This window comes from Anolis sagrei, chromosome 9, assembly GCF_037176765.1.
Source record: "Anolis sagrei isolate rAnoSag1 chromosome 9, rAnoSag1.mat, whole genome shotgun sequence".
NCBI classification, from domain to species: Eukaryota; Metazoa; Chordata; class Lepidosauria; order Squamata; family Dactyloidae; genus Anolis; species Anolis sagrei.
The window spans coordinates 12,162,269-12,190,235 of record NC_090029.1 but is presented as its reverse complement, the minus strand read 5'-3'; the positions used below and the strand labels follow the sequence as shown (position 1 = coordinate 12,190,235).

General features: G+C 42.5%; 1 protein-coding gene across 2 annotated transcripts in view; it reads left to right on the top strand.

Moving 5' to 3' along the window:
• Positions 1-243: 243 nt before the first annotated feature.
• The window catches only part of RNF111 (ring finger protein 111), a 54,945-nt gene continuing 27,221 nt past the window's right edge, over positions 244-27,967 (top strand). For both annotated transcript variants that reach the window (XM_060755705.2, XM_060755703.2), the window contains exons 1-4: positions 244-429; positions 21,718-22,733; positions 24,412-24,538; positions 27,059-27,225. In XM_060755705.2, the coding sequence (XP_060611688.2) occupies positions 21,734-22,733; positions 24,412-24,538; positions 27,059-27,225 (1,294 nt within the window). In that variant the 5' untranslated portion in view covers positions 244-429; positions 21,718-21,733. The remainder of the gene's footprint in view (positions 430-21,717; positions 22,734-24,411; positions 24,539-27,058; positions 27,226-27,967) is intronic.

Sequence of the window (27,967 nt, the reverse complement as noted above, 5' to 3'; positions counted from 1 at the left end):
GCTTGGGATGCCCATCCCACCGAGAACTTGCCACAATTTATTATGATCCACACAGTCAAAGGCTTTAGAGTAGTCAATTCTAAAGCCTTTGACTGTGTGGATGACCCTGCCATGACTCTCACCCAAAAGCGTCGCACCAGAACCAGACGTGACGTTCAGTGCTTTTGAACCTCTTTACTCCCTGAGGGGGCGGGGCTTAGGAGAGGCGGTGGCGGCGCTGCTTGGCGGCTTTGCCGTAAAGCAATCCCACTGCCGAGTGTCGCGCTGCTGCGTCCGCCGAGCAGAGCGACAGAGGCGGTGAGGAAGAGAAGGAGGAGGAGGAGGAGAGCGGCGCCTGAGGGAAAGCCAGGCCGCGAAGGGGGAAGGAAGGAAGGAAGGCAGGAAGGCTCAGGCCTAAGCCTAGCGGGAGGCCCCACCGCGCACCCTCCGGTGAGTAGGCCCGAGGAGGGCCCCTGGCCTCGGGCATAACTGCAAACGGAGGCCGTGGCTTCGGGGGGAGACTAGGCCCGGCCCGGCCCGGGAGGAGAAAGACACGCAGATCTGCTTGGAGAGAAGGGGGCCTTGTTATATTGTATAGGCCCCTTTCACACAGCTCTCTCTCTCAGAATACAAAGACAGAAAATCCCACATTATCTGAGTGTGGACTCAACTTAGTTCAAAGCAGATATTGTGGCATTTTCTACCTTGATATTCTGGGATATATCTATATGGAAGGGCCCATAGATATAGATACATATGGAGGGAGATTGTGGCTCGGAATATATATATATGTATCACATTATATTATAACACACACACACATATAATGCCATATATATATGTATGTATATAGCTGTGTGGAAGGGCCCATAGATATAGATACATATGGAGGGAGATTGTGGCTCGGAATATATATATATGTATCACATTATATTATAACACACACACACACATATAATGCCATATATATATGTATGTATATAGCTGTGTGGAAGGGCCCATAGATATAGATACATATGGAGGGAGATTGTGGCTCGGAATATATATATATGTATCACATTATATTATAACACACACACACATATAATGCCATATATATATGTATGTATATAGCTGTGTGGAAGGGCCCATAGATATAGCTACATATGGAGGGAGATTGTGGCTCGGAATATATATATATATTTATATATGTATCACGTTATATTATATCACACACACACACACATATAATGCCATATATATATATATATATGTATGTATCACATTATATAGCTGTCCCCTGCCACACATTACTGTGGCCCACATGGGGGTTCTGTGTGGGAGGTTTGGCCCAATTCCGTCGTTGGTGGGGTTCAGAATGCTCTGTGATTGTAGGTGAACTGTAAATCCCAGCAACTACAACTCCCAAATGACAAAATCAATTTTTTTGAGTGAAGGACATATATTGGGTTGTTAGGTGTCTTGTGCCCAAATTTGGTGTCAATTCGTCCAGTGGTTTTTGAGTCCTGTTAATCCCACAAATGAACATTATATATATATATATATACACACACACACACACACATATATACTAGCCGTCCCCTGCCACGCGTTGTTGTGGCCCATTCTGGTGGTTATGGGCTTTCTGTGTGGGAGGTTTGGTCCAATTCTATCATTGGTGGGGTTCAGAATGCTCTGTGATTGTAGGTGAAATATAAATCCCAGCAACTACAACTCCCAAATGTCAAGATTCTATTTTCCCCAAACTCCACCGGTGTTCACATTTGGGCATATTGAGTCTTCGTGTAGAGTTTGGTCCAGATCCATCATTGTTTGAGTCCACAGTGATCTCTGGATGTAGGTGAACTACAACTCCAAAACCAAAGGACAGTGCCCACCAAACCCTTCCAGTATTTTCTGTTGGTCATGGGAGAACTGTGTGCCAAGTTTGGTTCAATTCCGTCATTGGTGGGGTTCAGAATGCTCTTTGATTGTAGGTGAACTATAAATCCCAGCAACTACAACTCCCAAATGACAAAATATTTTTTTTTAGTGGAGGGCATATATTGGGTTGTTAGGTGTCTTGTGTCCAAAGTTGGTGTCAATTTGTCCAGTAGTTTTTGAGTTCTGTTAATCCCACAAACGAACATTACACACACACACATATATATACATACATACATACACACACACACACATATATATATATATACTATCCGTCCCCTGCCATGCGTTGCTGTGTCCCATTCTGGTGGTCATGGGGAGGTGTGTGGGAGGTTTGGCCCAATTTCTGTGTGGGAGGTTTGGCCCAATTCTGTTATTGGTGGGGTTCAGAATGCTCTGTGATTGTAGGTGAACTATAAATCCCAGGAACTACAACTCCCAAATGTCAAGATTCTATTTTCTCCAAACTCCACCAGTGTTCACATTTCGGCTTATTGAGTATTTGTGTAGAGTTTGGTCCAGATCCATCATTGTTTGAGTCCACAGTTCTCTCTGGAAGTAGGTGAACTACAACTCCAAAACCAAAGGACACTGCCCACCAAACCCTTCCAGTATTTTCTGTTGGTCTTGAGAGAACTCTGTGCCAAGTTTGGTTCAATTCCATCGTTGGTGGGGTTCAGAATGCTCTTTGATTGTAGGTCAACTATAAATCCCAGGAACTCCCAAATGACAAGATCAATTTTTTTTAAGTGACGGACATACATGGGATTGTTAGGTGTCTGGTGACCAAATTTGGTATCAATTTGTCCAGTGGTTTTTGAGTTCTGTTAATCCCACAAACGAACACTACATTTTTATTTATATAGATTCCAGGCTTTTATATCCCGTCATATCTCAATCTCCGCAGAGGGACTCGGGATGACTCCGTTCATCCCGAGTTGTTGTTCATTCGTTCAGTCGCCTCCGACTCTTCGTGACCTCATGGACCAGCCCACGCCAGAGCTCCCTGTTGGTCGTCACCACCCCCAATATATATATAGATATATATATACATATCACAAAATATAATAGTATATACATATATATATGGAGCCCCAGTGGTGCAGTGGGTTAAACTGCTGAGTTGCTGAACTTGCTGACCAAAAGGTCGCCGGTATATTTTATTCTCTCTCTCTCTCTCTCTCTCCCCCTCCTCCCCTCTCTCTATAAAACATTATATTATATCTATCTATCTATAGATATAGATCTGGAGGGAGATTGTGACTCAAAGATATATCTAGATCTGCACACACAATTCAATATATTACATAAAACAAGGGTCCACAAACTTTTTAAACAGAGGGCCAGGTCACAGTCCCCCAAACTGTTGGAGGGCCAGATTATAATTTGAAAAAAACATGAATGAATTTCTATGCACTCTGCACATATCTTATTTGTAGTGCAAAAAACACTTTCAAACAATACAATAATTAAAATGAAGAACAATTTTAACAAATATAAACTTATTAGTATTTCAATCGGAAGTGTTTGCCTGCTTTTGGCTGATGAGATAGGATTGTTGTTGTTGCATGCTTTCAAGTCGTTTCAGACTTAGGTTGACCCTGGCCTAGGCGAGGGCTGAGTAAATGACCTTGGAGGGCCACATCTGGCCCCCGGGCCTTAGTTTGAGGACCTCTGACATAAAATGTAGAGACTTGTCAGCTGCTCCAGGCAGGACCCGTCTTCCCCAGATATGTTCCCCACAAAATAAAATGTAATATATTTATATTTATATCGGAAGCTCCTGGTGGCACTGGTGCGGCAGTTTAAACCTCTGAGCAGCCAAACTTGCTGACCGAAAGGTCGGTAGTTTGAATCTGGGGAGCGGAGTGAGCTCCCGTTGTTAGCCCCAGTTCCTGCCAACCTAGCAGTTCAAGAACATGCAGATGTGAGTAGATTAATAGATTACGCTCTGACAGGATGATAACAGCACTCCATGCAGTCATGCCTGTGGTGACGTAGCCTAGGAGGTGTCTACGGACAATTCCGGCTCTTTGGCTTAGAAAAGGAGATGAGACCCCCCCCCCTTAGAGTCGGACACGACTAGATTTAATGTCAGGGGGAAACCTTTACCTTTTATATCTATATCACATTTTATTTGGGGAGGGGGATATACTTGGAGGAAGGGTCCTGCCTGCAGCAGCTGACAAGTCTCTACTTTTTATTATACATCTATATCTATGTTCACGTGTGTGCGTGTGTATTTATCTATCTGTCTCACATCTTATTTTGGGGAAATACACTTGGAAGAAGGGCCATTCCTGGAGCAGCTGACAAGTCTCTACATTTTATTTTATAGCTGTATATCTATATCTATGCGCATGTGTGTGTATATATATCACATCACATTTTTATTTGGGGCGGAACATATATTCAAGGTTCCGACCGTGAGGAGTTTACAAGTCCCTACATTTTATTATATAGCTATATATTTATACCAAATCACATTTAATTTTGGAGAAAACATATATGTGGAAGAAGGGTCCTGGCCCAAAGAGCTTACAACTTCTGTCACTTTTTATTCTTTATTATACACACACACACATATCACATTTTATTTGGGGGAAAACATATATGTGGAATAAGGGTCCTGCCTAGAGCAGTTGACAAGTCTCTACATTTTATGTGTGTATGTCACATTTTATTTGGGGGGAAACATATATGTGGAAGGATGGACCTGCCTTGAGGAGCTTACAATTCAGTATCTCTCTCTCTCTCTCTGGAGGGAGTTGGTGGGTCTTGCTCTCAGGAGCCTAGAAATCTCAACATTGCATTAGGAATATATATATATATATATATAGTGGAGGGAAATTGTTCTGAAAGGAAGACCGGCCTCTGCTTCGAGGAACTTGGGTTGTATTTGGAGAAAAGATAAGGTGTGGAGGGAGCAGCTGGCAAGGCCTTATATTTTAGTATCTAACATTTTATTTGGGGATAAACATATGTGGAAGGAGGGTCCTGCCCTGAGAAGCTTACAATTAACTACATTTCCATCTATCTATTTATCTATCTACCTTATATATCTGTCTCACATTTTATTTGGGGGAAACATATATGTGGAAGGAGAGTCTTGCTCTGAGTCTTGCTCCCTACATTTAACTATAATTATATATATGTGTGTGTATCACATTTTATTTCAGGGGAAATACATGTAGAAGAAGGGTCCTACCTGGAGCAGCTGACAGGTCCTTCCATTTTATGTAATATATATATGTGTGTGTGTGTGTATATATATATCTCATTTTATTAGTGGGGAAACATATATGTGGAAGGACGGTCCTGGCCTGAGAAGTATACAAGATATATATAAAATGTAATGTTCGTTTGTGGGATTAACATAACTCAAAAACCACTGGATGAATTGACACCAAATTTGGACACAATACACCTATCAGGCCAACTAGTGACCATCACTCATAAAAATACGAAAAACACAGTGGAAGAGATGTAAAAAGCAAAAAATTAAAAAATACATTACAACTCATGTACAAAGCCACATATATACACATATACACACATACACACAAGACATATATACACAGACTGGGCCACAGCAACACATGGCAGGGGATGGCTAGTCTATATAAATAAAAACGTAATGTTCGTTTGTGGGATTAACATAACTCAAAACACTGGACGAATTGACACCAAATTTGGACGCAATACACTTATCAGGCCAGCGACTGACCATCACTTATAAAACATTGAAAAACACAGCAGAAGGGACTTAAAAAGCCAAAAAAGCAAAATGACACTACAACAAACAAAACACACAATAGCATATTCACTCTTTCTTCCAGACTACAGCTCCCAGCATCCCCTAAACCAGGCCCTTTAGGAGGATAGGATGATCCAAATGCACTGCTTTCAAGCTGCAAGGTTTCTTCTTGGATTTCTTTGAAATCATCCCAGTTCCTGCATATTTCCAATTTTCTATTCCTAGACTGAAACTCCCAGAAACCCTTCAGATAGATAAGATAGATAGATTAGATAGAGATAGGTAGGTAGGTAGATAAATCGATCAGGAGGACTGCTGGGAGTTGCAGTCCAAGAATACGTAGAGAAGGAAGAAAGGGGAGAAAGAGGAAGGGAAAGAAAAGGGGGGAAGGAATGGAAGAGGAAGAGAAGGAAAGAAAAAAGGGAAGGAAGGAGAGAAAGAAAGAAGGAAAGAGGGAGGGAAGGTTGGCCACAGTAATGCGTGGCGTTTATAGCTAATATATATATCCATATATGTGTGTGTGCAATATATATGTGTGTGTGTGTGCGCGCATGCGCGAGTCTCTCTCTCTCTCTCTCTCTCTCTCTCTCTCTCTATATATATATATATATGGGGAAAGATATATTTGGAGGGGGGTTCTTGCCCTGAGGAACTTACAACTCACTACATATATATGTGTGTGTGTGTGTGTGTGTGTGTGTGTGTGTGTGTCTCACATTTTATTTGGGCGAAACATATATGTGGAAGGACAGTCCTGCCCTGAGGAGCTTGCAACTCCCTACATTTAATTATAATTATAATCATGTGTGTGTGTATCACATTTTATTTTGGGGGAAATATATGTAGAAGAAGAGTCCTGCCTAGAGCAGCTGACATGTCCCTCCATTTTATGTAATATATATGTGTGTGTGTGTGTGTATATATATTATATATATATATATAAATCACATTTTATTTGTGGGGAAACATATGTGTGGAAGGATAGATATCACATTTTATTTGCAGGAAAACATATATGTGGAAGGATGATCCTGCCTGGACATCTGACAAGTCCATGTATGTGTATATGTATGATATTTTATTTGGTGAGACTAACGAACTGGATACCAAGAGACCACAAGTAGCCTTTGGGCAGACCTCATATTTGATGGGACTAACCAATGTTAAGCTATTTAGCCAGAAATAGAAAAGAAAAGCAGAGGGTCGTATATTTTGGCAAATGGTAGATTTGTAGCGCAAAGGAGTGGACTGACCACAAATAGGATAGGATTTTGGCGGGGATGGACGGACACATATTATGTGGAAGGAGAGTCCTGCCCTGAGGAGCTTACAAGTCCATATATATATATCACATATCACATATTATTTTGATGCGGAAACATATATTCAGGTTTTGGTCCTGAAGAGCTTCCAAGTCCCTATACAGGGTTAGTCAAAATGCATAGGCCAAACATACATACAATTGTATGTATGTTTGGCCTATGCATTTTGACTAACCCTGTATTTTATTCAAAATCTATCTCTGAAGGGAAATGGTGGGTCTTTGGAGAAAGCAGGGCCCTTCCCTGAGAAACATATGCATTATATACGCACACACACAGAGGGAGTCCCCAGGTTACAAACAAGAGAAGTTCTGTTGGTTGTTTCTTAGGTTGTAACAGGGACATTTCTTAAGTGTAACTCCAGATAATAGCTTTAGATGGCATAGGGAAGGGTGAACTCCTCTGTGGTGTTTCCTTTGCTCCACTTAACTTTCTGTCCTTGTGAGAATTGGACTTTGAAAAATGTAGCTTGTTGTGGAAACAAGGATTGGGGAGAAAGGGTCAGTGGAGACCCCTTTTCCTCTGTGATAATAACTCTTTCAGGAGGGAATTTCCTCCTTGACAGCCTTGAGTTACCTTCGGGCTGAGAAAGGTGGCATATAAATACAGTAAATAAATAAATAAATAAATAAATAAATTTCCCTTCTTAAAGTAGATTCATAGAATCATAGAATCATTGAGTTGGAAGAGACCTTGTGGGCCATCCAGTCCAAGCCCATTCTGCCAAGAAGTAGGTAAATAGCATTCAAAGCACCTCCCTGTCAATGCTTTGAGAGGAAGTGATTCCTCTCACTTCCTGTTGTCTCGGACCCATTGTTCTTAACTAGGAGTTGTTTGTAAATTGGACATTTGTAATTCTGCCTCTGGTTGGGAGATGTGTTGGGAGGAGTTCTGTGTGCTCTTTGCCTCTTCCGCCTCACTTGTTTCTTCCTCCTCTGCCGTCTAGGAAAATAAGAAGGGTGAGGCGAGAGCAACCACATGCATCCTGGACCTCTGCCCATCCTGGCTGATAAAGGAAGCCAGAAGGGGTTTGGCAAAGTGGGTCAAGGTGGTGGTTAATGCCTCCTTACAGGAAGGCAAGATTCCAGACAGCTTAAAACAAGCTATTATAAAACCGCTGTTGAAAAACCATCACGGGACCCTCCTCAATTCACCAACTTTCAGTTTCCAATGTCCCCTTTTTAGGCAAAGTCTTGGAACATGTGGTGTCCTCACAACTCTGGGTGTTCTTGGAAGATGCTGATTATCTGGATCCGGCGCAGTCTGGCTTTAGACTGAGTTACGGAACTGAGACAGCCCTGGTCACCTTAGTGGATGATCTACGCTGGGAACAGGACAGGGAGAGTGTGTCACTGTTGGTTCTGCTGGACCTTTCAGTAGCCTTCAATACCATAGACCACAGTAACCTTCTGGGACACCTCGCGGGAATGGGACTAGGAGGTGGCTTCAGTCCTTCCTGTAGGGCCGTTCCCAGAAAGTGTTGTTGAGGGACACCTGCTTGGCCCCACATCCATTGTCCTGTGGTGCCCTGCAGGGTTCAATACTGTCTTCCATGTTGTTTAACATCTAAATGAAACCTTTGGGTGAGATCATCCGGAGTTTTGGAGTGCGGTACCATTTGTACGCAGATGACATCCAACTTTATCACTCCTTTCCACCTGCTGCCAAGGAAGCTGTTCAGGTCCTGAACCGGTGCTTGGCAGCTGTGACAGTCTGGATGAGGGCGAACAAATTGAAATTGAATCCAGACAAAACGGAGGTCCTTCGGGTCAGTTGTAAGGCTGAACAGGGTATAGGGTTACAGTCTGTCCTGGATGGGGTTGCACTCCCCCTGAAGATGCAGGTTCGCAGCTTAGGAGTCTTCCTGGATTCATCTCTGATCATGGAACCCCAGAATTCTCTCCCTAGGGATATTAGATCAGCCCCCTCTCCCCTGACCTTCTGTAAGAAAGTGAAAACATGGCTTTTTGATCAAGTATTTGAAGATCTTGGGTAATAGATAAAGATGGAATTATGTGCGATTGAACATTGGAACGGCTCAGACTATGACTTTGGATAATGAGGCCAACAGTGAAGGTATTGTTTTTACGTGTCTTAGTGTATGCATTTTATAATTCTATTTTAAATGTTTGTTTTAGTTGCACTTTGTTCTGTCAGTTTCAAATGATTGCCTGGCTATAAAGCCACCCTGAGTCCCCTTCGGGTTGGAGAAAGGCAGGGTAGAAATGTCATAAATCAGTAAATAAACAAGGGTGTTCTGAAATGAGGCCAGGTTGTCTAAGGAGAGCCAGTCCAGAGGTGTTGTCTCAGGCCCATTCCACACAGATGAATCAAATCCCACAATTTCTGCTTTGAACTGGAATATATGGTAGTGTGGACTCAGATAACCCAGTCCAAAGCAAATATTGTGGGATTTTTTCCCTTGATATTCTGGGTTATATGTCTGTGTGGAAGGGCCCTCAGAAAGATATTTGGATGAACAGTCTGAAATCCATAGCATTTTGGATAAGAGATATAATGCAACCTGTACATTTAAGATAATTGATTGGACAAAAGCTGGTGAGGGATATACAGTAACATTCAAAACATTTGCTTGATGCAGTTTTTAAAGGGGAGTTAAACTGTAAAGGTCTTCTGCAACATTTTGCTACGGGTTACTGCCTCCCATTTACTGTGCTGTGAAATCTCTGGTTGTGAAGGGCAGTTGTGCACAACTGTGTTATTCTTTCTATAGGTGTGTGCATTGTTAACTTGATTCTGTTTTTCCTCCCAAGACTGGGAATCCAGACAGTTTGCTGATTCAAGTGACTATATAGGCGTATGAATGGACATAGTATTCGCAGAGGGAGATGGCAGGGAGAAACATGGAGTCCCTGTTCATCGAAGACCTTCTGTGGTGGCAAAATCTGGTCATTATGTGCTTCCTTTTGTGGCTTTTTTCTCCCCTCATTGAAAAACCTTTATAGGATCTTTATTCATATAACCAAATACTTCAGACGTTAAGATTCCCTGCTCCTCTGTCATTATTATTACTGTATATACTCGAGTGTAAGCCTAGTTTTTCAGCCCTTTTTTAGGCAGAAAAAACTCCCCTCAGCTTATACTTGAGTCAAGGTTATTTATTATTTTACTCTATTATTATTATTATTATTATTATTATTACATTTATAGGTTAGCTTTATTATTTTTATTATTACATTTATTATTCTACTCTTATTATTGGAAGGATATGTAAACACATGTACATTGAAGAAGGTTAGAATAATGGTTTAGTCAGAGTTGGAAAGTCTTTATCTTACAGTTTTATGTAAATATTAATAAACAGGCAACCTACTGATGCCTCAATTAATGTAATTTTGTTGGTATCTATTTTTAATTTGAAACTGACCCATAGCTGCTGCATTTCCCATCCTCAGCTTATACTCGAGTCAATACGTTTTCCCAGTTTTCTGTGGCAAAATCAGGTGCCTCGGCTTATATTCGGGTCGGCTTATACTCAAGTATATACGGTATTTACTCATTTCTTCTTATAGACTGGGGTGTAGAACAACAAGAGAGCAACAAATAGACACATAATGCGGCTAAAAGCATAAACCCTAGTTAAAACTGTGCAACTAGATAAAAGAACCAAACATTAAAATGTCATAATTTGCATGCTCTTAATTTAAAATTTCATTTGGAGAAGGCTGCAGGAAAAGCCTGTTTTTTAATGTTGTTTTAAATGTTGACATTGCATCCCTCAGTCGATGCAGTAACTTCTGCAGCAGATGTGGGATCCAATTCTTCAAATATCTTGCTCCTAGACCAGCTGTATTTTCCAAGGCATTTTGGCATAGAGAACAAGGCAGTGTTTCTAAGGTGTGAGATCGGTGGTCCTGAGGTGAGGATTGTATTCTCCAGTAAAGTCCCAGCTGGCATGCTGTTGAAGAGCCCAAGAGAGGTTCAGTCTAACTCAGACCTGGGCCAACTTCGGCCCTCCCTCCAGGTGTTTTGGATTGCAATTCCCACAATTCCTAACACTTGTCCAAAACACCTGGAGGGAGTGCCGAAGTTGGCCCAGGCCTGGTCTAGCTGGTCCAAGCTTGGAATTGGGGAGCCTCTCCTGTTCTTTGTCAGTTGAAGCCCAGTTCCAGGTTCCATGTGGTTCTGATCCCAACCAACAGCATGTCAGGTGTTCCTCCTCTTCCTCTCTCTGCTGCAGGAACCCCCAGGAAATGCTCTTTGGGGGTCTGAGCAAGGGTGCCATCTTTGACATATGAGTAGAGGGTGAAAACTCTTGTTTGTCTGGACCTGAGCCCATCTTGTTGGATCATTCCTGTTTTGGCATGTCTGTTTTGTCAGCTGGGAGAGAGGCAACAGAGAGCAACTGAGAGGTAGGTGAGGACTGCAATCCCAGCATAGATGAGTTCATACTATCCAAGAAATGGGATCAGGGAGGGTTCTGAACATAATCTCAGCTCCCTTTTTAGAAGATGTGGTTTCGGAACATCTTCATTGGTGCCTCATTCATTTCTGGGCCGTCTTGAGGACTACTGCCTTCTGTGTCAGTCCCTCAATTCTGTGAGAAGAGCTAGGGAATTGTTTTTTGAGAGCAGGACCCATGACTGAAATTGGGCTGATGTTGACCAAAAGTTGGTCAAACTCTTCCCAAGGCCCATCTGCCCACAATGGCTTTGGATTCCATTTGCTGCTGCTATGTACCTCCCCTAGTGCTTTTGTGCCTTCCTTCGTGGCTGAGAGAGTGTGGCTTGCCCCAGATCTCCCCAGTGGTTTTCCATGACAACAGAGACCCAAGCCCTTGTCTCCTGGAGTCCCAACCCAACCTTCAAGATACTCTCAATCTTGGTAATAACATGGCTCAGTTTGCCTTTCTGTTCTGGACTCTTTCATTCCGGCCGCTGCTCTTTGGCGTTGGTTAGATGTCCATTTATTTCTCTTTCCTGTTCAAAAATTGTTTTCTCATTGCGTTTTTAAACATGCCCCTGCCCTTTTAACATTGCAGTCTCCCAAGCTGCCTTGCAAATAGTTTATTGATCAGTTGGGGGAGAAAGATCTCAAATGTAAAGGCAAACAGAAACCCCAGGCTAGAGCAGAATGGGGGCTCTGGAGTTTAAGCTGCTGGCTTTGTAGCTTGGAGGAAAAGAAGGTGAACGCAGCATTTAAAACCCTTGGCAGAGTGCTTCTCCTGCATCAGCTTCAGACGAGCAAATGTCATTTAGAAGCCAGGATTTCTTCCTCTTGGTTGTTTCCAGGGAAAGTTAATTTGACCTCTTTCTGGTTTCTGGAAGGAAGGAAGGAAGAAGATATCATGTAGGACAGTGTTTCTTAACCTGGGGATCGGGACCCTGGGGGGGGGGGGGGTCGCGAGGAGTTATCAGAGGGGTCGCCACAGACCATCAGAAAATACAGTATTTTCTATTGGTCGTGGGGGTTCTGAGTGGGAAGTTTGGCCAAATTCTATTGTTGGTGAGGTTCAGAATTCTCTTTGATTGTAGATGAACTATAAATCCCACTAAATACAACTCCCAAATCTCAAAGTCTTCCCCCCCCCCCCCCAAAAAAAATTCCATCTGTTTTCATATTTGGGCACATGAAATATTCATGCCAAGTTTGGTCCAGATCCATCATTGTTTGAGTCCACAGTGCTCTCTGGGTGTAGGTGAACTAAAACTCCAAAACTTGAGGTCAGTGCCCACCAACCCCTTCCAGTATTTTATGTTGGTTGTGGGAGTTCTGTGTGCCAAGTTGGGTTCAATTCCATCATTGGTGGAGCTCAGAATGCTCTTTGATTGTAATGAACTATAAATCCCAGCAACTACAACTCCCAAAAGTCAAGGTCTATTTTCCCCAGGCTCCACCAGTGTTCACATTTGTGCATATTGAGTATTTGTACCAAGTTTGGTCCAGATCCACCATTGCGTGAGTCCGCAGTGCTCTCTGGATATAGGTGAACTACAACTCCCAAACTCAAGGTCAATACCCACCAAACCCTTCCAGTATTTTCTGATGGTGTGCCAAATTTGGTTCAATTCCATCGTTGATGGAGTTCAGAATGCTCTTTGATTATAGGTGAACTATAAATCCCAGCAACTACAACTCCCAAATTACAAAATCAATCCTCTCCCAACCCCACTAGAACTCACATGTGGGTGCATAGGGCATTTTTGCCCAGTTTGGTCCAGTGAATGAAAATACATCTTGCATATCTAATATTTACATTATGATTTATAACAGTAGTAAAATGAGTGTTATGAAGTAGCAACAAAAACAACGTTATGGTTGGGGGTCACCAAAACATGAGGGACTGTATTAAGGGATCACGGCATTAGGAAGGTTGAGAACCACTGATGTAGGAGGTCTAAAAGGAGGCAGAATGTGTCTTGTAGCCACAGCAGGCTCTTTTTGTGACTCTTGGCTTCTTCAAAATACCCAGGTTGCCCCTTTATATCCAGAAATGACACACATAGAAGCTTCCAAGGGCTTGCTGTTTACCTCCTAAATCAGGGGTCCTCAAACTTTTTAAACAGAGGGCCAGGTCACAGTCCCTCAAACTGTTGGAGGACCGGATTATAATTTGAAAAAACATGAATGGATTCCTATGCACACTGCACATATCTTATCTGTAATGCAAAAAAAAAAACCCACTTAAAAACAATACAATAATTCAAATTAAGAACGATTTAAACAAATATAAACTTATTAGTATTTCAGTAGGAAGTGTGTGCTTGCTTTTGGCTGATGAGATAGGATTGTTGTTGTATGCTTTCAAGTCATTTCAGACTTAGGTTGACCCTGAATGAGGGCCAGGTAAATGCACTTGGAGGGCCGTATCCGGCTCCCGGGCCTTAGTTTGAGGACCCTTGTTATTTTTAAAAAATATTTTTCTTATGATTTTTTTCATACAGTAAAACAATCAAGTGTATAGGAAAGTAGGAAGTGGTGAGCGGGGAGGGGGGTAAAAGGGAGAGAAAGGGGGTGAGAAAGGGGGGACGCAGGGTGAGAGGGATGAATCTTGCTGGGTGACGATGAGGGGCTGACTAATACTCATATTCTCATGAACTTGGTAATCTTTCTCTTCTTCTCTTTTATGCTCTTTCTTCTTCCGTGAGGTTCAAATTTCTTTTTCTTTTCTCTTTGTTTTATTTCATTTAACTCAAACTATTTAAACTTCTGCTCCTTCAAGTATTCTCTTAACAGTGACCAGTCCGTCTTTTGAGTATCCGACTGGTCTTGAAGTAGAAATGTTAAGTAATCCATATCCATATAGTCTCTTAATTTGCTAAACCAATTTTCAATTAGTGGAGTCTCCTTTAGATGCTACTTCTGAGCTAGGAGAGATCTTGCTGCGGTTGTTAGATAAAAATAAATTATATCATTGTTTTTATTAAACTCCGCTTTTATTAAATTCAATAAGTAATATTCGGGTTTGAGATCGAATTTAGTTTTCAAAATTTTCTGGGAGTGTCCATGTATTTTTTTCCAAATTTTTGGATTTTCTTGCACAACCACCAGGCATGATAGTAGGTTCCTGTGTCCTTGCCACATTTCCAGCATTTATTATTTTGATTTTTATAGAATCTCGCTAATTTTTCCAGGGTTAGGTGCCATCTGACAAACATTTTATACCATTTTTCGTTCACAATATTCGATCTCGAATATTTTAATTTTTTCCAGACACGCTCCCAATCCTCCAAGAGGATGGGGTGGCCGACATCCCGTGCCCATTTAATCATATTTTCTTTAATTAATTCAGTTTCCAGATTCCACTCGAGAAGTTTTTGATATATTAACTTTATTAATTTTTTCCCTTTGCCATAATTATATCCTAGCTCGACTCTTGTGTTGTAAAGTCCTCTTTTTATCGTCCTTATAAGAATCCATTATTTGTCTAAACTGAAACTAGGACCCCTTTTCTAAATAGTTCTATGGCAGTGGGCACTACCCAATACTGTATTTCTTTGATTGTGGAACGCACATTGATTTCAGTGAAATCACCAACTGAAAAAAAAACCTTATTTATATATGTAATTCTTGGAACCATCCTGTTTTTAGAGATGTTTATATGGGGAAAGATTACATCTTAGAACTGATGTTTTGGGTGGATTTTTCTGCCTTGGATTTGCTTGGGTTTTTAGTTGCCTCTGTGGCCCTGAGTTGACTCCCTATGGCATCCTATTTCCTTAGAGAAGCTCCTTCTTTGCATTACAAATCCAGGATCTCCCTTTGCTGTCTTCCAGTGCATAGAATAAGAAATAGGGAAGGGAAACAGCATGGCGGATATAGACATCATCTCACGTTGGAGAAACTCCACACAGAGCGTCGTTGTCAGTTCTTCTGTTTCCCGAAGCCTGGGCCTCCTAGAATTAGGTTCGCTGAGAGGGCATTTCCAGCTAGTTAATAAGCCATTCCCCGTGATCTCCCTAGTTTTTTTGTGTTTGTGCAAAAGTGCTGAGCCATAAAGATACTATTTGCTGTAATGAGCTGTTGATGTGAAGCTCTGTCTTCCTTTCACATTCGGGTCCAATGGGTCTATGTTTCCCTGGTTCTGCAGTTTTGCACCTTCTGCCCTCATATATACCATATATACTTGAGTATAAGCCTACCCGAATATAAGCCGAGGCACCTAATTTTACCACAAAAAAAATGGGAAAATGGATTGACTCGAATATAAGCCGAGGGTGGGAAATGCAGGAGCTACTGGTAAATTTCAAAATAAAAATAAATACCAATAAAATTATATTAATTTAGGCATCAGTAGGTTAAATGTTTTTGAATATTTACATAAAACTGTAGTTCAGTGGTTCTCAACCTGGGGTCGGGACCCCCAGAGGGGTCGTGAGGGGGTATCAGAGGGGTCACCAAAGACCATGAGAAGACCATGAGGGTTCTGTGTGGGAGGTTTGTCGCAATTCTATCATTGGTGATGTTCAGAATGCTCTTTGGTTTAAGTGAATTATAAATCCTTGCAACTACAACTCCCAAATGTCAAGGTCTACTTTTCCCAAACTCCACCAGTGTTCACATATGGGCATATTGAGCATCTGTGCCAAATTTGGTCCAGATCCATCATTGTTTGTGTTCTCTGGATGTAGGTGAACTACAACTCCCAAACCCAAGGTCTATACCCACCAAATCTTTCCAGTATTTTCTGTTGGTCATGGGAGTTCTGTGTGCTAAGTTCAATTCAATCATTGGTGGAGTTCAGAATGCTCTTTGATTGTAGGTGAACTATAAATCCCAGTGACTACAACTCTCAAATGACAAAATCAATCAATCCCCCCTAAACCCACCAGTATTTTGATGTGGGTGTATCAGGTATTTGTGCCAAATTTGGTCCAGAGAATGAAAATACATCCTGCATATTAGATATTTACATTATGATTCATAACAGTAGCAACATTACAGTTACAAAGTAGCAACAAAAATAATGTTATGGTTGGGGGTCACCACAACATGAGGAACTGTATTAAGGGGTCGCGGCATTGGGAAGGTTGAGAAACACTGCTGTAGTTCAAGATAAGACTGTCCAACTCTGATTAAACCATTATTCTAACCTTCTTCGATGTAAATATGCTTACATGTCCTCCAATAATAATAGAGTAAAATAATAATAATAATAATAATAATAATAATAGAGTAAAATAATGAAATGTAATAACAGTAATAATAGAGTAAAATAATAAATGTACTATATATACTCGAGTATAAGCCTAGTATTTCAGCCCTTTCTTTAGGCTGAAAAAGTCCCCCTCGGCTTATACTCGAGTCAAGGTTATTTATTTTTTTATTCTGTTATTATTATTTTCATTTCATTTATTATTTTATTCTATCTATTATTATTACATTTATCATTTTACTCTATTATTATACATTTATTATTTTACTGTATAATTGTTGTTATTGCTACATTCATTATTTTACTCTTTTTATTATTGTTGTTGTTATTACATTTATTATGTTGTTGTTGTTCATTCGTTCAGTCGTCTCCGACTCTTCGTGACCTCATGGACCAGCCTACGCCAGAGCTCCCTGTCGGCCGTTACCACCCCCAGCTCCCTCAAGGTCAGTCCAGTCACTTCAAGGATGCCATCCATCCATCTTGCCCTTGGTCGGCCCCTCTTCCTTTTGCCTTCCACTTTCCCCAGCATAATTGTCTTCTCTAGGCTTTCCTGTCTCCTCATGATGTGGCCAAAGTACTTCAACTTTGTCTCTAGTATCTTTCCCTCCAGTGAGCAGTCGGGCTTTATTTCCTGGAGGATGGACTGGTTGGATCTTCTCGCAGTCCAAGGCACTCTCAGCACTTTCCTCCAACACCACAGCTCAAAAGCATCTATCTTCCTTCGCTCAGCCTTCCCTAAGGTCCAGCTCTCACATCCGTAGGTGACTACAGGGAATACCATGGCTTTGACTAGGCGGATCTTTGTTGCCAGTTTGATGTCTCTACTCTTCACTATTTTATCGAGACTGGACATTGCTCTCCTCCCAAGAAGTAAGCGTCTTCTGATTTCTTGGCTACAGTCTGCATCTGCAGTAATCTTTGCACCTAGAAATACAAAGTCTGTCACGGCCTCCACGGTTTCTCCCTCTATTTTCCAGTTGTCAATCATTCTTGTTGCCATAATCTTGGTTTTTTTGACGTTTAGCTGCAACCCGGCTTTTGCGCTTTCTTCTTTCACCTTGATTAGAAGGCTCCTTAGCTCCTCCTCGCTTTCGGCCATCAGAGTGGTGTCATCTGCATATCTGAGGTTGTTAATGTTTCTTCCAGCAATTTTCACCCCAGCTTTGCATTCATCCAGCCCCGCACATCGCATGATGTGTTCTGCATACAAGTTAAAAAGGTTGGGTGAGAGGATGCAGCCTTGCCGTACGCCTTTCCCAATCTTGAACCAGTCTGTTGTTCCGTGGTCAGTTCTGACTGTTGCTACTTGGTTCTTGTACAGATTCCTCAGGAGAGAGACAAGGTGGCTTGGGATGCCCATCCCACCAAGAACTTGCCACAATTTATTATGATCCACACAGTCAAAGGCTTTAGAATAGTCAATGAAGCAGAAGTAGATGTTTTTCTGAAACTCCCTGCCTTTCTCCATTATCCAGCGGATATTGGCAATCTGGTCTCTCGTTCCTCTGCCTTTTCTAAACCCAGCTTGAACATCTGGCAACTCTCGCTCCATGTATTGCTGGAGTCTTCCTTGCAGGATCTTGAGCATTACCTTACTGGCATGAGAAATAAGGGCCACTGTACGGAAGTTTGAGCAGTCTTTCGCATTTCCCTTTTTTGGTATGGGGATATAAGTTGATTTTTTCCAGTCTGATGGCCATTCTTGTGTTTTCCATATTTGCTGGCAAATGGCATGCATCACCTTGACAGCATCATCTTTTAAGATTTTAAACAGTTCAGCTGGGATCCCATCATCTCCTGCTGCCTTGTTGTTAGCAATGCTTCTTAAGGCCCATTCAACCTCACTCCTCAGGATGTCTGGTTCTAATTCATTCACCACACCGTCAAAGCTATCCTCGATATTGTTATCCTTCCTATACAGATCTTCTGTATAGTCTCGCCACCTTCTCTTGATCTCTTCAGCTTCTGTTAGGTCCCTGCCATCTTTGTTTCTTATCATACCAATTTTTGCCTGAAATTTACCTCCAATGTTTCTAATTTTCTGGAAGAGGTCTCTTGTCCTTCCTATTCTGTTGTCTTCTTCCACTTCCATGCATTGCTTGTTTAAAAATAGTTCCTTATCTCTTCTGGCTAACCTCTGGAATTGCGCATTTAACTGGGCATATCTCCCCTTTTCACTGTTTCCTTTTGCTTTCCTCCTTTCTTGGGCTACTTCCAGTGTCTCAGCAGACAACCATTTTGCCTTCTTGGTTTTCTTTTTCTTTGGGACGTACTTTGTTGCCGCCTCCTGAACAATGTCGCGGACTTCTGTCCATAGTTCTTCTGGGACTCTGTTTACTAAATCTAGTCCTTCAAATCTGTTCTTCACTTCCACTGTATATTCGCTAGGAATGTTAGTGAGATCATATCTAACTGGTCTGTGTATTTTCCCTGATCTCTTTAGTTTTATTCTAAATTGGGCAATAAGAAGTTCGTGATCTGAGCTACAGTCAGCCCCAGGTCTTGTTTTCACCGACTGGATGGATGTCCGCCACCTTTGGCTGCAAAGGATGTAGTCAATCTGATTTCGGTGTTGACCATCTGGTGAGGTCCATGTATAAAGCCGTCTTTTAGGTTGTTGGAAGAGAGTATTAGTTATACACAGCGAGTTTTCCTGGCAGAATTCTATCAGCCTGCGTCCCGCTTCATTTTGTTCTCCCAGACCATGCTTGCCTGTGATCCCAGTTGTCATTTGACTTCCCACCTTGGCATTCCAGTCTCCTGTAATGAAAATAATGTCTCTTTTTGGTGTATTATCCAGTAGGTCCTGCAGATCCTCATAGAACTGATCTACTTCTGCTTCTTCAGCAGTATTATGTTACTCTATTATTATTATTATTATTATTATTATTATTATTATTATTGGAAGGATACGTAAGCACATTTACATTGAAGAAGGTAAATAATCATTTAATCAAGAGTTGGACAGTCCTATCTTAAATTACCATTTTTGTAAATATTCAAAAATATATAACCTATTGATTCCTCAATTAATGTAATTTAATTGGTATCTATTTTTATTTTGCAATTTACCCATAGCAGCTGCATTTCCCACCCTCTGCTTATACTCGAGTCAATCCATTTTCTCAGTTTTTTTGGTAAAATTAGGTGCTTCGGCTTATATTCGGGTCGGCTTATACTCGAGTATGTACAGTAATAATAACAATACAGTAAAATAATAAATGTAACAGTAACAATAATAGAGTAAAATAATAAATGTTATAATAACAACAATAATAAAATAATAAATGTAATAACAACAACAACAACAACAACAACAAACCCAGTGCAATAAGTGTAATGATTGAAGGACTGGCAATTTGGACGACGAAACTGGATCACGTTTTTAGTCAAGAGATGTATTGGATTGTTTATTGATATATGTATTGTGGATTATGTTTTATGCTTTTTAAACTGTATACTGTTGTTTGTTATAAGTTGTTGTAAACCGCGTTGAGTCGCCGGCTAGGCTGAGAAACGGCGGTATACAAGTATAGCAAATAAAATTAATTAATTAATTAATTAATTAATTAAAATAATAAATAACATTGACTTGAGTATTAGCCGGGGTTGACTTTTTCAGCCTAAAAAAAAGGACTGAAAAACTAGGCTTGTACTCGAGTATATACAGTATATCAGCCAATTCCAAGAGAGATCCCTATTTCCCCCAGACCTGGAGCTTTGGGATACTTCGCTTCCTCTGATCTTGCTGAAGACATTATTTACAGAGAAAAAAAAAAGGTTAAATCTAACAAATCCTGCCAGGGCTTTAGAAAGTGAAGATAAACCCTTTGCATTTTTGGGACCTAATTGCTCATCGAATGAGGCTTTTGCATTCTCTTTTAGTATTTGGAGCAATACTCTGGCAATCCGGCCCTTCCTGGCTCCCGATTGCCCAGATTCTCAGAGGCAATATAAGAAATATGATTGGACGGCAGAAGCTGGAATGTGAGCTCTCACAGAGGCAAGAGGAGGAAGAGAGACTCCCACTTTTCCTTCTTCTTGTGACATTTGTCCCTAAGCACCTCTCAGATTCGTAATAATAATAACAATAATGCTTGCCTCTCCTTGCTTGAAGCAGAGTACAGCAGGAATGTTGCTCTTGCATGCAAGAGAGATCTCAAAAGGCAGAAGGAGAGGGTAATGCAAAAGGAGAGGGTTCTGATGGAATCCCCTTCTTTGGAGGGTTTTCTAGGTCTGCAGGGAATGCTTGGGTTGTGTATTTCTACATAACAGAAGAAGGTTGGCTGGATGATCTTTGAGTCCGTCCATCCCCCCCCCCCCCAAACTTTGTGATTCTGTAACTTTTGTGGGAATGCCACCTGCCTTCTCGCCCCTTTGATGAAGCCATTCCTGATTCTTGGAAGACAACGTATCCAGCTTCTTCCTGCAGATCATTCTTCCCTGTGGTTTTGGCAAGTTGCCAAGATAATATCCTGGGTTGGTAGTGGCTGAAATTCTGATTTGCCCTGGGATTTTAGAATTCCCTGGATAACAAATGGCTCAAAGATGCCACTTTCACTAACTGGGAGCAGTTTGGGTTGGTTACTGTGCTAGCTTCAAGTACAGTAACCAAAGCACAAAAGCTGCTTTGACTCCTAGTCTTAGGGAGAAAGCGGGGTATAAATAAAGTTAACAACAACCACAATAACCAGGTGAAAAGGTCTGGCCAAAGCGGAAGAGAGTGGGAACATGAATTCCCTCGATTTGGAGACTAGGCTCCTGTTCGTGCAGCCTAGAAATGCTACATCACATTCTCGACTCATGTTCAGCTTGTGTTCCACGAAGACTCCTTGGTCTCTTCCGCATAGACTGTTTTCAGACCATGTGCCTGTGCATTTCATATATTTCTGCCTGAGTGTGGTACCCTGCATTTCTCCCTGTTGAGGTTGATTTTGCCATTCGGAGCCTTGTGGCCTCTTGCAGCACTAGTAACCTTTGGAGTCCCCCTGGCCACTTGTGTTTGTGTTCTGACTCTGTACTTCATATGAATCTTGGTGTCCCTTGTGTTTGCGTAGCTCTCTATGCTGTCGGCGCTCACCATCTCTTTTGCCTGTGTCTCCCTCCTTCCCGCCCAGGGCTCCCTGTCCTTCCATGTCTCGATGGAGCCCTCGCTGTGACCTCGCCTACCCCCCGGACGCGGATATGAAGAGTGATGCTTCCCCTGACGGTGCCGCCAAGAGCCAGGAGAGCCTGAAGGCGGTCCTCTTGAACCCTCCTCCTCCTCTTCCGGCACCCGCCATCGGAGAGCCCGGCAAAAGCTTCCCCGAAGAAGAAGAGAAAGAGGTGGGGATGATTGCCAGCAAAGGGGGGGATGACTTCTCACATCTCTGCGGTGGTGGTGGTGGCGGCGACGCTCAGAAGGAGAAAGAAGCCAGTGGAGGTCGCCCGGAGGAGCCGGAGCCGGCAGAGGAGGCCATTGTTGTACGGAAGAAGCGCAAAAGCCAGCAGGCCGGACCCTCCTTTGCCCAGAGTTGCGGCGGCAAAGGAGAACCCCGTGTTTTGGGGCTGAGGCCGCGCCTGGAGATGCCGAGCGAAGACAACGAATCCTCCTTCAGTGAGTGCGTCTCCTCACCCTCCTCCAGCCTGCATTTTGGGGATTCAGACACAGTCAGCTCCGACGAGGACAAGGAGGCCTCTCCTGCCACTGTCGCAGCCGCCTCCGCCACTCCCTCCGTGAGGCCCCCCAGGGCCGCCCTGAGTGCCGCCAGCAGGACTCCCGGCTCCCGGCCACAGAAGTGGCCACGGACCGAGGCCGAGACTATGCCGGGGCTCCTAATGAAGAGGCCCTGCTTCCATAACAGTGGAGGCGGCAACGGCGGAGGGGGGTCCCTGCGGAGGTTGCCCTGCCGGAAGCGGTTTGTGAAAGGCGGCTCCTCGCAGCGGACGCAGAACCAGAAGGAGCGCATGCTGATGCAGCGGAAGAAGCGGGAGGTCCTGGCGCGGAGGAAGTATGCCTTGCTGCCCAGCTCCAGCAGCTCCAGTGAGAATGACCTCAGCAGCGAGTCCTCCTCCAGCTCTTCCTCCGATGGGGAGGAGGACATCTTCGTCTCGGCTGGAGAAAGCCACCCAAGCAGCGCAGCTGTTCCTGCAGGTGAAGGAGGGCTCTCTGCAAGTGAAGGATGGGGCAGCTCTGACTGTTGTGGGTGTGGGGTAAATGTCTGCTGTGGACACTGGTCACATTAGGCCAGACCTGGGCCAACTTTGGCCCTCCCTCCAGGTGTTTTCGACTCCCATCTCAAACAATTCCTTATTTTAATTAGTTTTTTATTTGAGAAGAGAAAATACAGTTATATAGACATATACTATACATTTCCTTCTCTTTTATTTACATTCACCCCTGTGCTCCCCTTCTCCAGAGCCATCTCTTTTCTTAAAGTCCCACCAAAAAATCAGTTCTTCATTTGGAGGTAAATTCCCATCTTCTTTTTCCAATAATTTTTCTAGAAATTTTCTCCAGATACTTTCATAGTAATTTTTTTGCATAATCCCTTCTTTACTTGTAAGTTTGATGTTAGCTTATCGTTCAGTGCCATTTTCCAGACTTCTTTATACCATTCATTAATCTGTATTTTCATTGCCCCTTTCCAATATTTTGCAATTAATAGTCTAGCTGCTGTTAATAGCATGTCTATTAAATTTCCCCCCCTCTTATCTTTCCCATCCTCTTTTTTAATTAAAAGTAATATTTCTGCTGGATTCCTCCTAATTTTTATATCCATGATATTTTCTATTTCTGTTATAACCAATTCCCAAAAATCTTTTACATATTTGCAGTTCCACTACATATGCACGTAGGTTCCAATTTCTTGGCATCCTCGCCAACATTTTTCATTATTGTTCTTATTTATAATGTTTAACCTTCTCGGTGTTAAATACCATTTCCAAATTAGTTTGTTATAATTTTCTTTTCTTTTAATTGACATGTTTTTTAAGTGTCTTGCTTTCCATATCTCTTCCCATTCTTTTTCAGTTATCATTGTTCCTACTTATTTGTTTATTTTATTTATTTATTTATTTATTTATTTGGGGTTCTTTTACCCTGCCCTTCTCACCCCGAAGGGGACTCAGGGCGGCTTACAGAGGCAAAGGCACAATTTGATGCCTGCATCATAAAAACAATCATACACAAAATTACATCAATTCACAGTTGACAACAATTCATGCATTATAACCATAAAATCAATAAAATCAATAATAAAACCAATACAAACCCAGTTTCTCCTCTTACATGGGCAGCGTTCGCTAACTCATAGATCTAATTTAACGTTCCTCCTTGCATACTTCCTCCTCGCATAATTCTCTTAATGTTAATCTTTTCTTTTTTCCTGTGTCTTTAATTAGTATTTTATATATTTTACTTGTTGCTCCTTTTAATTGCTCGCCATTTTCTCTTTTTAATTCTTTTATTATCAATTCCTCAAATTGCGTTATTTGTTTCCCAGTTTTATTTTGGACTTACCAATTGTTATTCAATTTTTCTAATTGAATCCAATGGAGCCAAGAAATGTTTATTCTATATTCTATCTCAAACAATTCCTAACAGCTGATAGGAATTGTGGGAAAGTCCAAAACACCTGAAGGGAGGGCCGAAGTTGGCCCATGCCTGCATTAGGCCCAGGAAAAACTTTTTTAAAAATAGGAAGTGATTTCCAAGTTGCTCCTTATGGTCAAAAAAGGGCTCTCCCATGCCTAAAATGGCCAAGGACAGCCTGAAAAGATGGCAAAGAGGGCATGTGGGAGCAAAAATATTGTTGTGTGCCTTGGTTCAGGAAGCATTGACGAAGACGTTGTGGTGATTGAGGCTTCCTCCACCCCGCAAGTCACCGCCAACGAAGAAATCAACGTTACCTCAACAGACAGTGAAGTCGAGATCGTCACCGTTGGAGAGAGTTACCGGTGAGTCCCTTCCGTTTGTTTCCCTGAATCATAAGAGGCCTCTGCTTTGCAAGCAATAGAAAACTGTGCCTGGCCTGCAGTTATGTTCACAGGAGTTTACAAGCACCCATAATAGATGCCTCTTGCCCAGTCAGTTTCGCCTCACAGTCCCATTTTACAGGGTTTCCATCATCGCTTCCCAGAATGGCTCTGCCCTGTGCCTCAGGCAAAGCAAAGGCTCCTCCTGTCATTGAGGAGGAATGTAAACGTTGGGCAGTGGCTGGGCATTGGTTCTCCTCTTCTTGCCTTTCGTCTGGCTCAGCCTTGTCGTTTAGCCTTGTTTCTTTCTCATTAAAACCATGCATATTACTGAATCTTAACACTCACCTTTTTTTACTAAATTACCTTCCCAAAATTAGGGCGTGTGTTAGATTTGTGTAGTATGATAATCATAGATTCCTAGAGTTGGAAGAGACCTCATGGGCCATCCAGTCCAACCCCCTGCCAAGAAGCAGGAATATTGCATTCAAAGCACCCCCAACAGATGGCCATCCAGCCTCTGTTTAAAAGCCTCCAAAGAAGGAGCCTCCATCACACTCTGGGGCAGAGAGTTCCACTGCTGAACAGCTCTCACAGTCAGGAAGTTCTTCCTTATGTTCAGATGGAATCTCCTTACTTGTACTTTGAAGCCATTTTTCCATGTCCTAGTCTCCAGGGAATCTTAGTGCTGGACCAAAACCAAAGGGGAAGCTGCCTCAGGAGCTACTCTTTGAGGGATGTCATCTCACATTTAATGGCTATGGCTCAATTCTATGGGGTCCTGGGATTTGTAGTTTGGTGAGGCAGTTTTTTAGGAGGAGCTTGAAAACCTGGTTGTTCCAGTGTGCCTTCCCAGAATAAGGAAACTCCAAGCAATATGTCCCCAAATGCACTTTACTAGAGATCCAGGATGTGTGCACGCCCCTCCCCCCTCCAAAAACCTATCCTTTTCACCTAGTCATGCCCAGCATATTTTAAACATTTTAATTATTACTTTTGGCCCTGCCATAGGTTTTAACGCATGGTGTTTTGATAATATTTATTGCTTTGTTTTTATTGCTTTGTTTTTGAGTTCATTTGTTGTTGTATTGTTGTTATTGTTTATTGATGTATTTGGCCTCGGCCTCTTGTAAGCCGCACCGAGTCCTTCGGGAGATGGTAGCGGGGTATAAATAAAGGATTATTATTATTATTATTATTATTATTATTATTATTATTATTATTATTTTCCATTGCTGGGAAGCTGTGGGGTCCAAACAAGTTTGCTTTGAAAGAAGGAATTCTCAGCAGGCAGCCACTCTTAGGGCCAAAAGACACAGAGGGGACCTTTTGCTGCTTCACATTACATTCACCAGCAAATACTTGTTTTGGTTTCAGGGTTTTTAAAATTGAGGTGCACATTAGATTCAATGGCACATGAGACTTGGGGAAATACAAGGCTGCAGGAATATCATGCATCTGGGCTTGGCAGAAATTATGATTGTATTTATGTAAATCCATTTTTATCTCTTGACTAGCCATCCCCTGCCACGCGTTTCTGTGGCCCACATGGGGGTCCTGTGTGGGAGGTTTGGCCCAATTATATCGTTGGTGGGGTTCAGAATGCTCTGTGATTGTAGGTGAACTATAAATCCCAGCAACTACAACTCCCAACTGTCAAGATTCTATTTTCCCCAAACTCCACCGGTGTTCACATTTGGGCATATGGAGCATTTGTGTAGAGTTTGGTCCAGATCCATCATTGTTTGAGTCCACAGTGATCTCTGGATGTAGGTGAACTACAACTCCAAAACCAAAAGACACTGCCCACCAAACCCTTCCAGTATGTTGGTCATGGGAGAACTGTGTGCCAAGTTTGGTTCAATTCCATTGTTGGTGGAGTTCAGAATGCTCTTTGAATGTAGGTGAACTATAAATCCCAGCAACTACAACTCCCAAATGACAAAATCTTTTTTTTTTTTAGTGGAGGACATACATTGGGTTGTTAGGTGTCTTGTGTCCAAATTTGGTGTCAATTCGTCCAGTGGTTTTTGAGTTCTGTTAATCCTACAAACGAACATTACATTTTTATTTATATAGATAGATTGAGATGTAAAAAATCAGCTCTCAACAGAGATGTGCACTTAGCGCTCAAGCTGTCACCCATTTCACTTTCCCATCTTCCAGCCATGCTCAGATCAAGTCTTGTCCTCAGATCAAGGATAATCAGAAGGGTCTTCCAAATTCACTCCTCTCCATAAATGAAAAGAAGACCCGCACCTGTTGTATGATTCGTATGAATCGTACCTTCGTTTGAATTGGAGGTGGCATTGCTGTACTAATGATTTGTTCAGATTTACAAACAAGGGAAGTCACTGAGGGTTTGGGTTTCCCAAATTGCCTCCTGTGGCTTATGGGTCAGATGTTACACCCCAGGTTACCAAGGAAAGGTGGCACGTACCGAGAGGTTGCTTGTAGAGATGAGGAGTGAATTGAAGCTGTGGCTGTCCCTCTGCCTTCCAGGTCCCGCTCCTCCGTAGGCCACTCGCGCTCCCACTGGGGCCACAGCTCCGGTCCCCACGCCTCTCGGCCGCAGGAGCCACGCAGCCGCAGCAGCCGGGTCTCCACCGTCATCCAGCCGCTAAGGCAGAGCGCAACGGAAGTGGTGGACCTCACCGTGGACGAGGACGGTAGGTGGTGGCAGCAGCAGCACCCCCTTGAAATCAGCCAGAAAGCTGCAATCTAGTACAGTGTTGGCTTAAACCCAGGTATGTCTAAAAGTGCCATCGCCATTGGCAAGGGGTTGTGGGGGCTGCACTCAGAAGCACCTGGAAGACCAGGCAGTCCTAGGGCGCCCACCCCATCAGATCTAATTAACTGCATCAAGTCACCACCACCATAGGCACCTCCTCATGACCCATGGGCCAGATTGTCTTCTGAGGGAAGAGTCTTGACAGTGGGTCTGCACCGGGATTGTGGTGCAGCTGGCTGAGTGTCAGCTGCATTAAGATCACTCTGACCAAAAGGTCATGAGTTCGAAGCCAGCCCAGGTTGGAGTGGGCTTCCAACCCATTGTGTAGCCTGTTGTCGGCCTTTGCAACCCGAAAGACAGTTGCATCTGTCAAGTAGGAAAATTAGGTACCACCTTCTGTGGGGAGGCTAAATTAACTAATTTATGAGGCCATAAAAAAGACTCCAGCAAAAAGCACTCCAGCAAAGCATGTGGGGAATGCGGAAGTACTTCATCAGTGTCGCAGATGGACAATGAAAGCGACAGCTCCCCTGGCAACCAGAAAAAGTTCAATAGCCTCTGTGTATGTCTGTATACATTGTATGTCAATTGGCATTTAATGTTTGCCATGTATGTGTACACTGTAATCCGCCCTGAGTCCCCTGCGGGCTGAGAAGGGCGGAATATAAATACTGTAAATA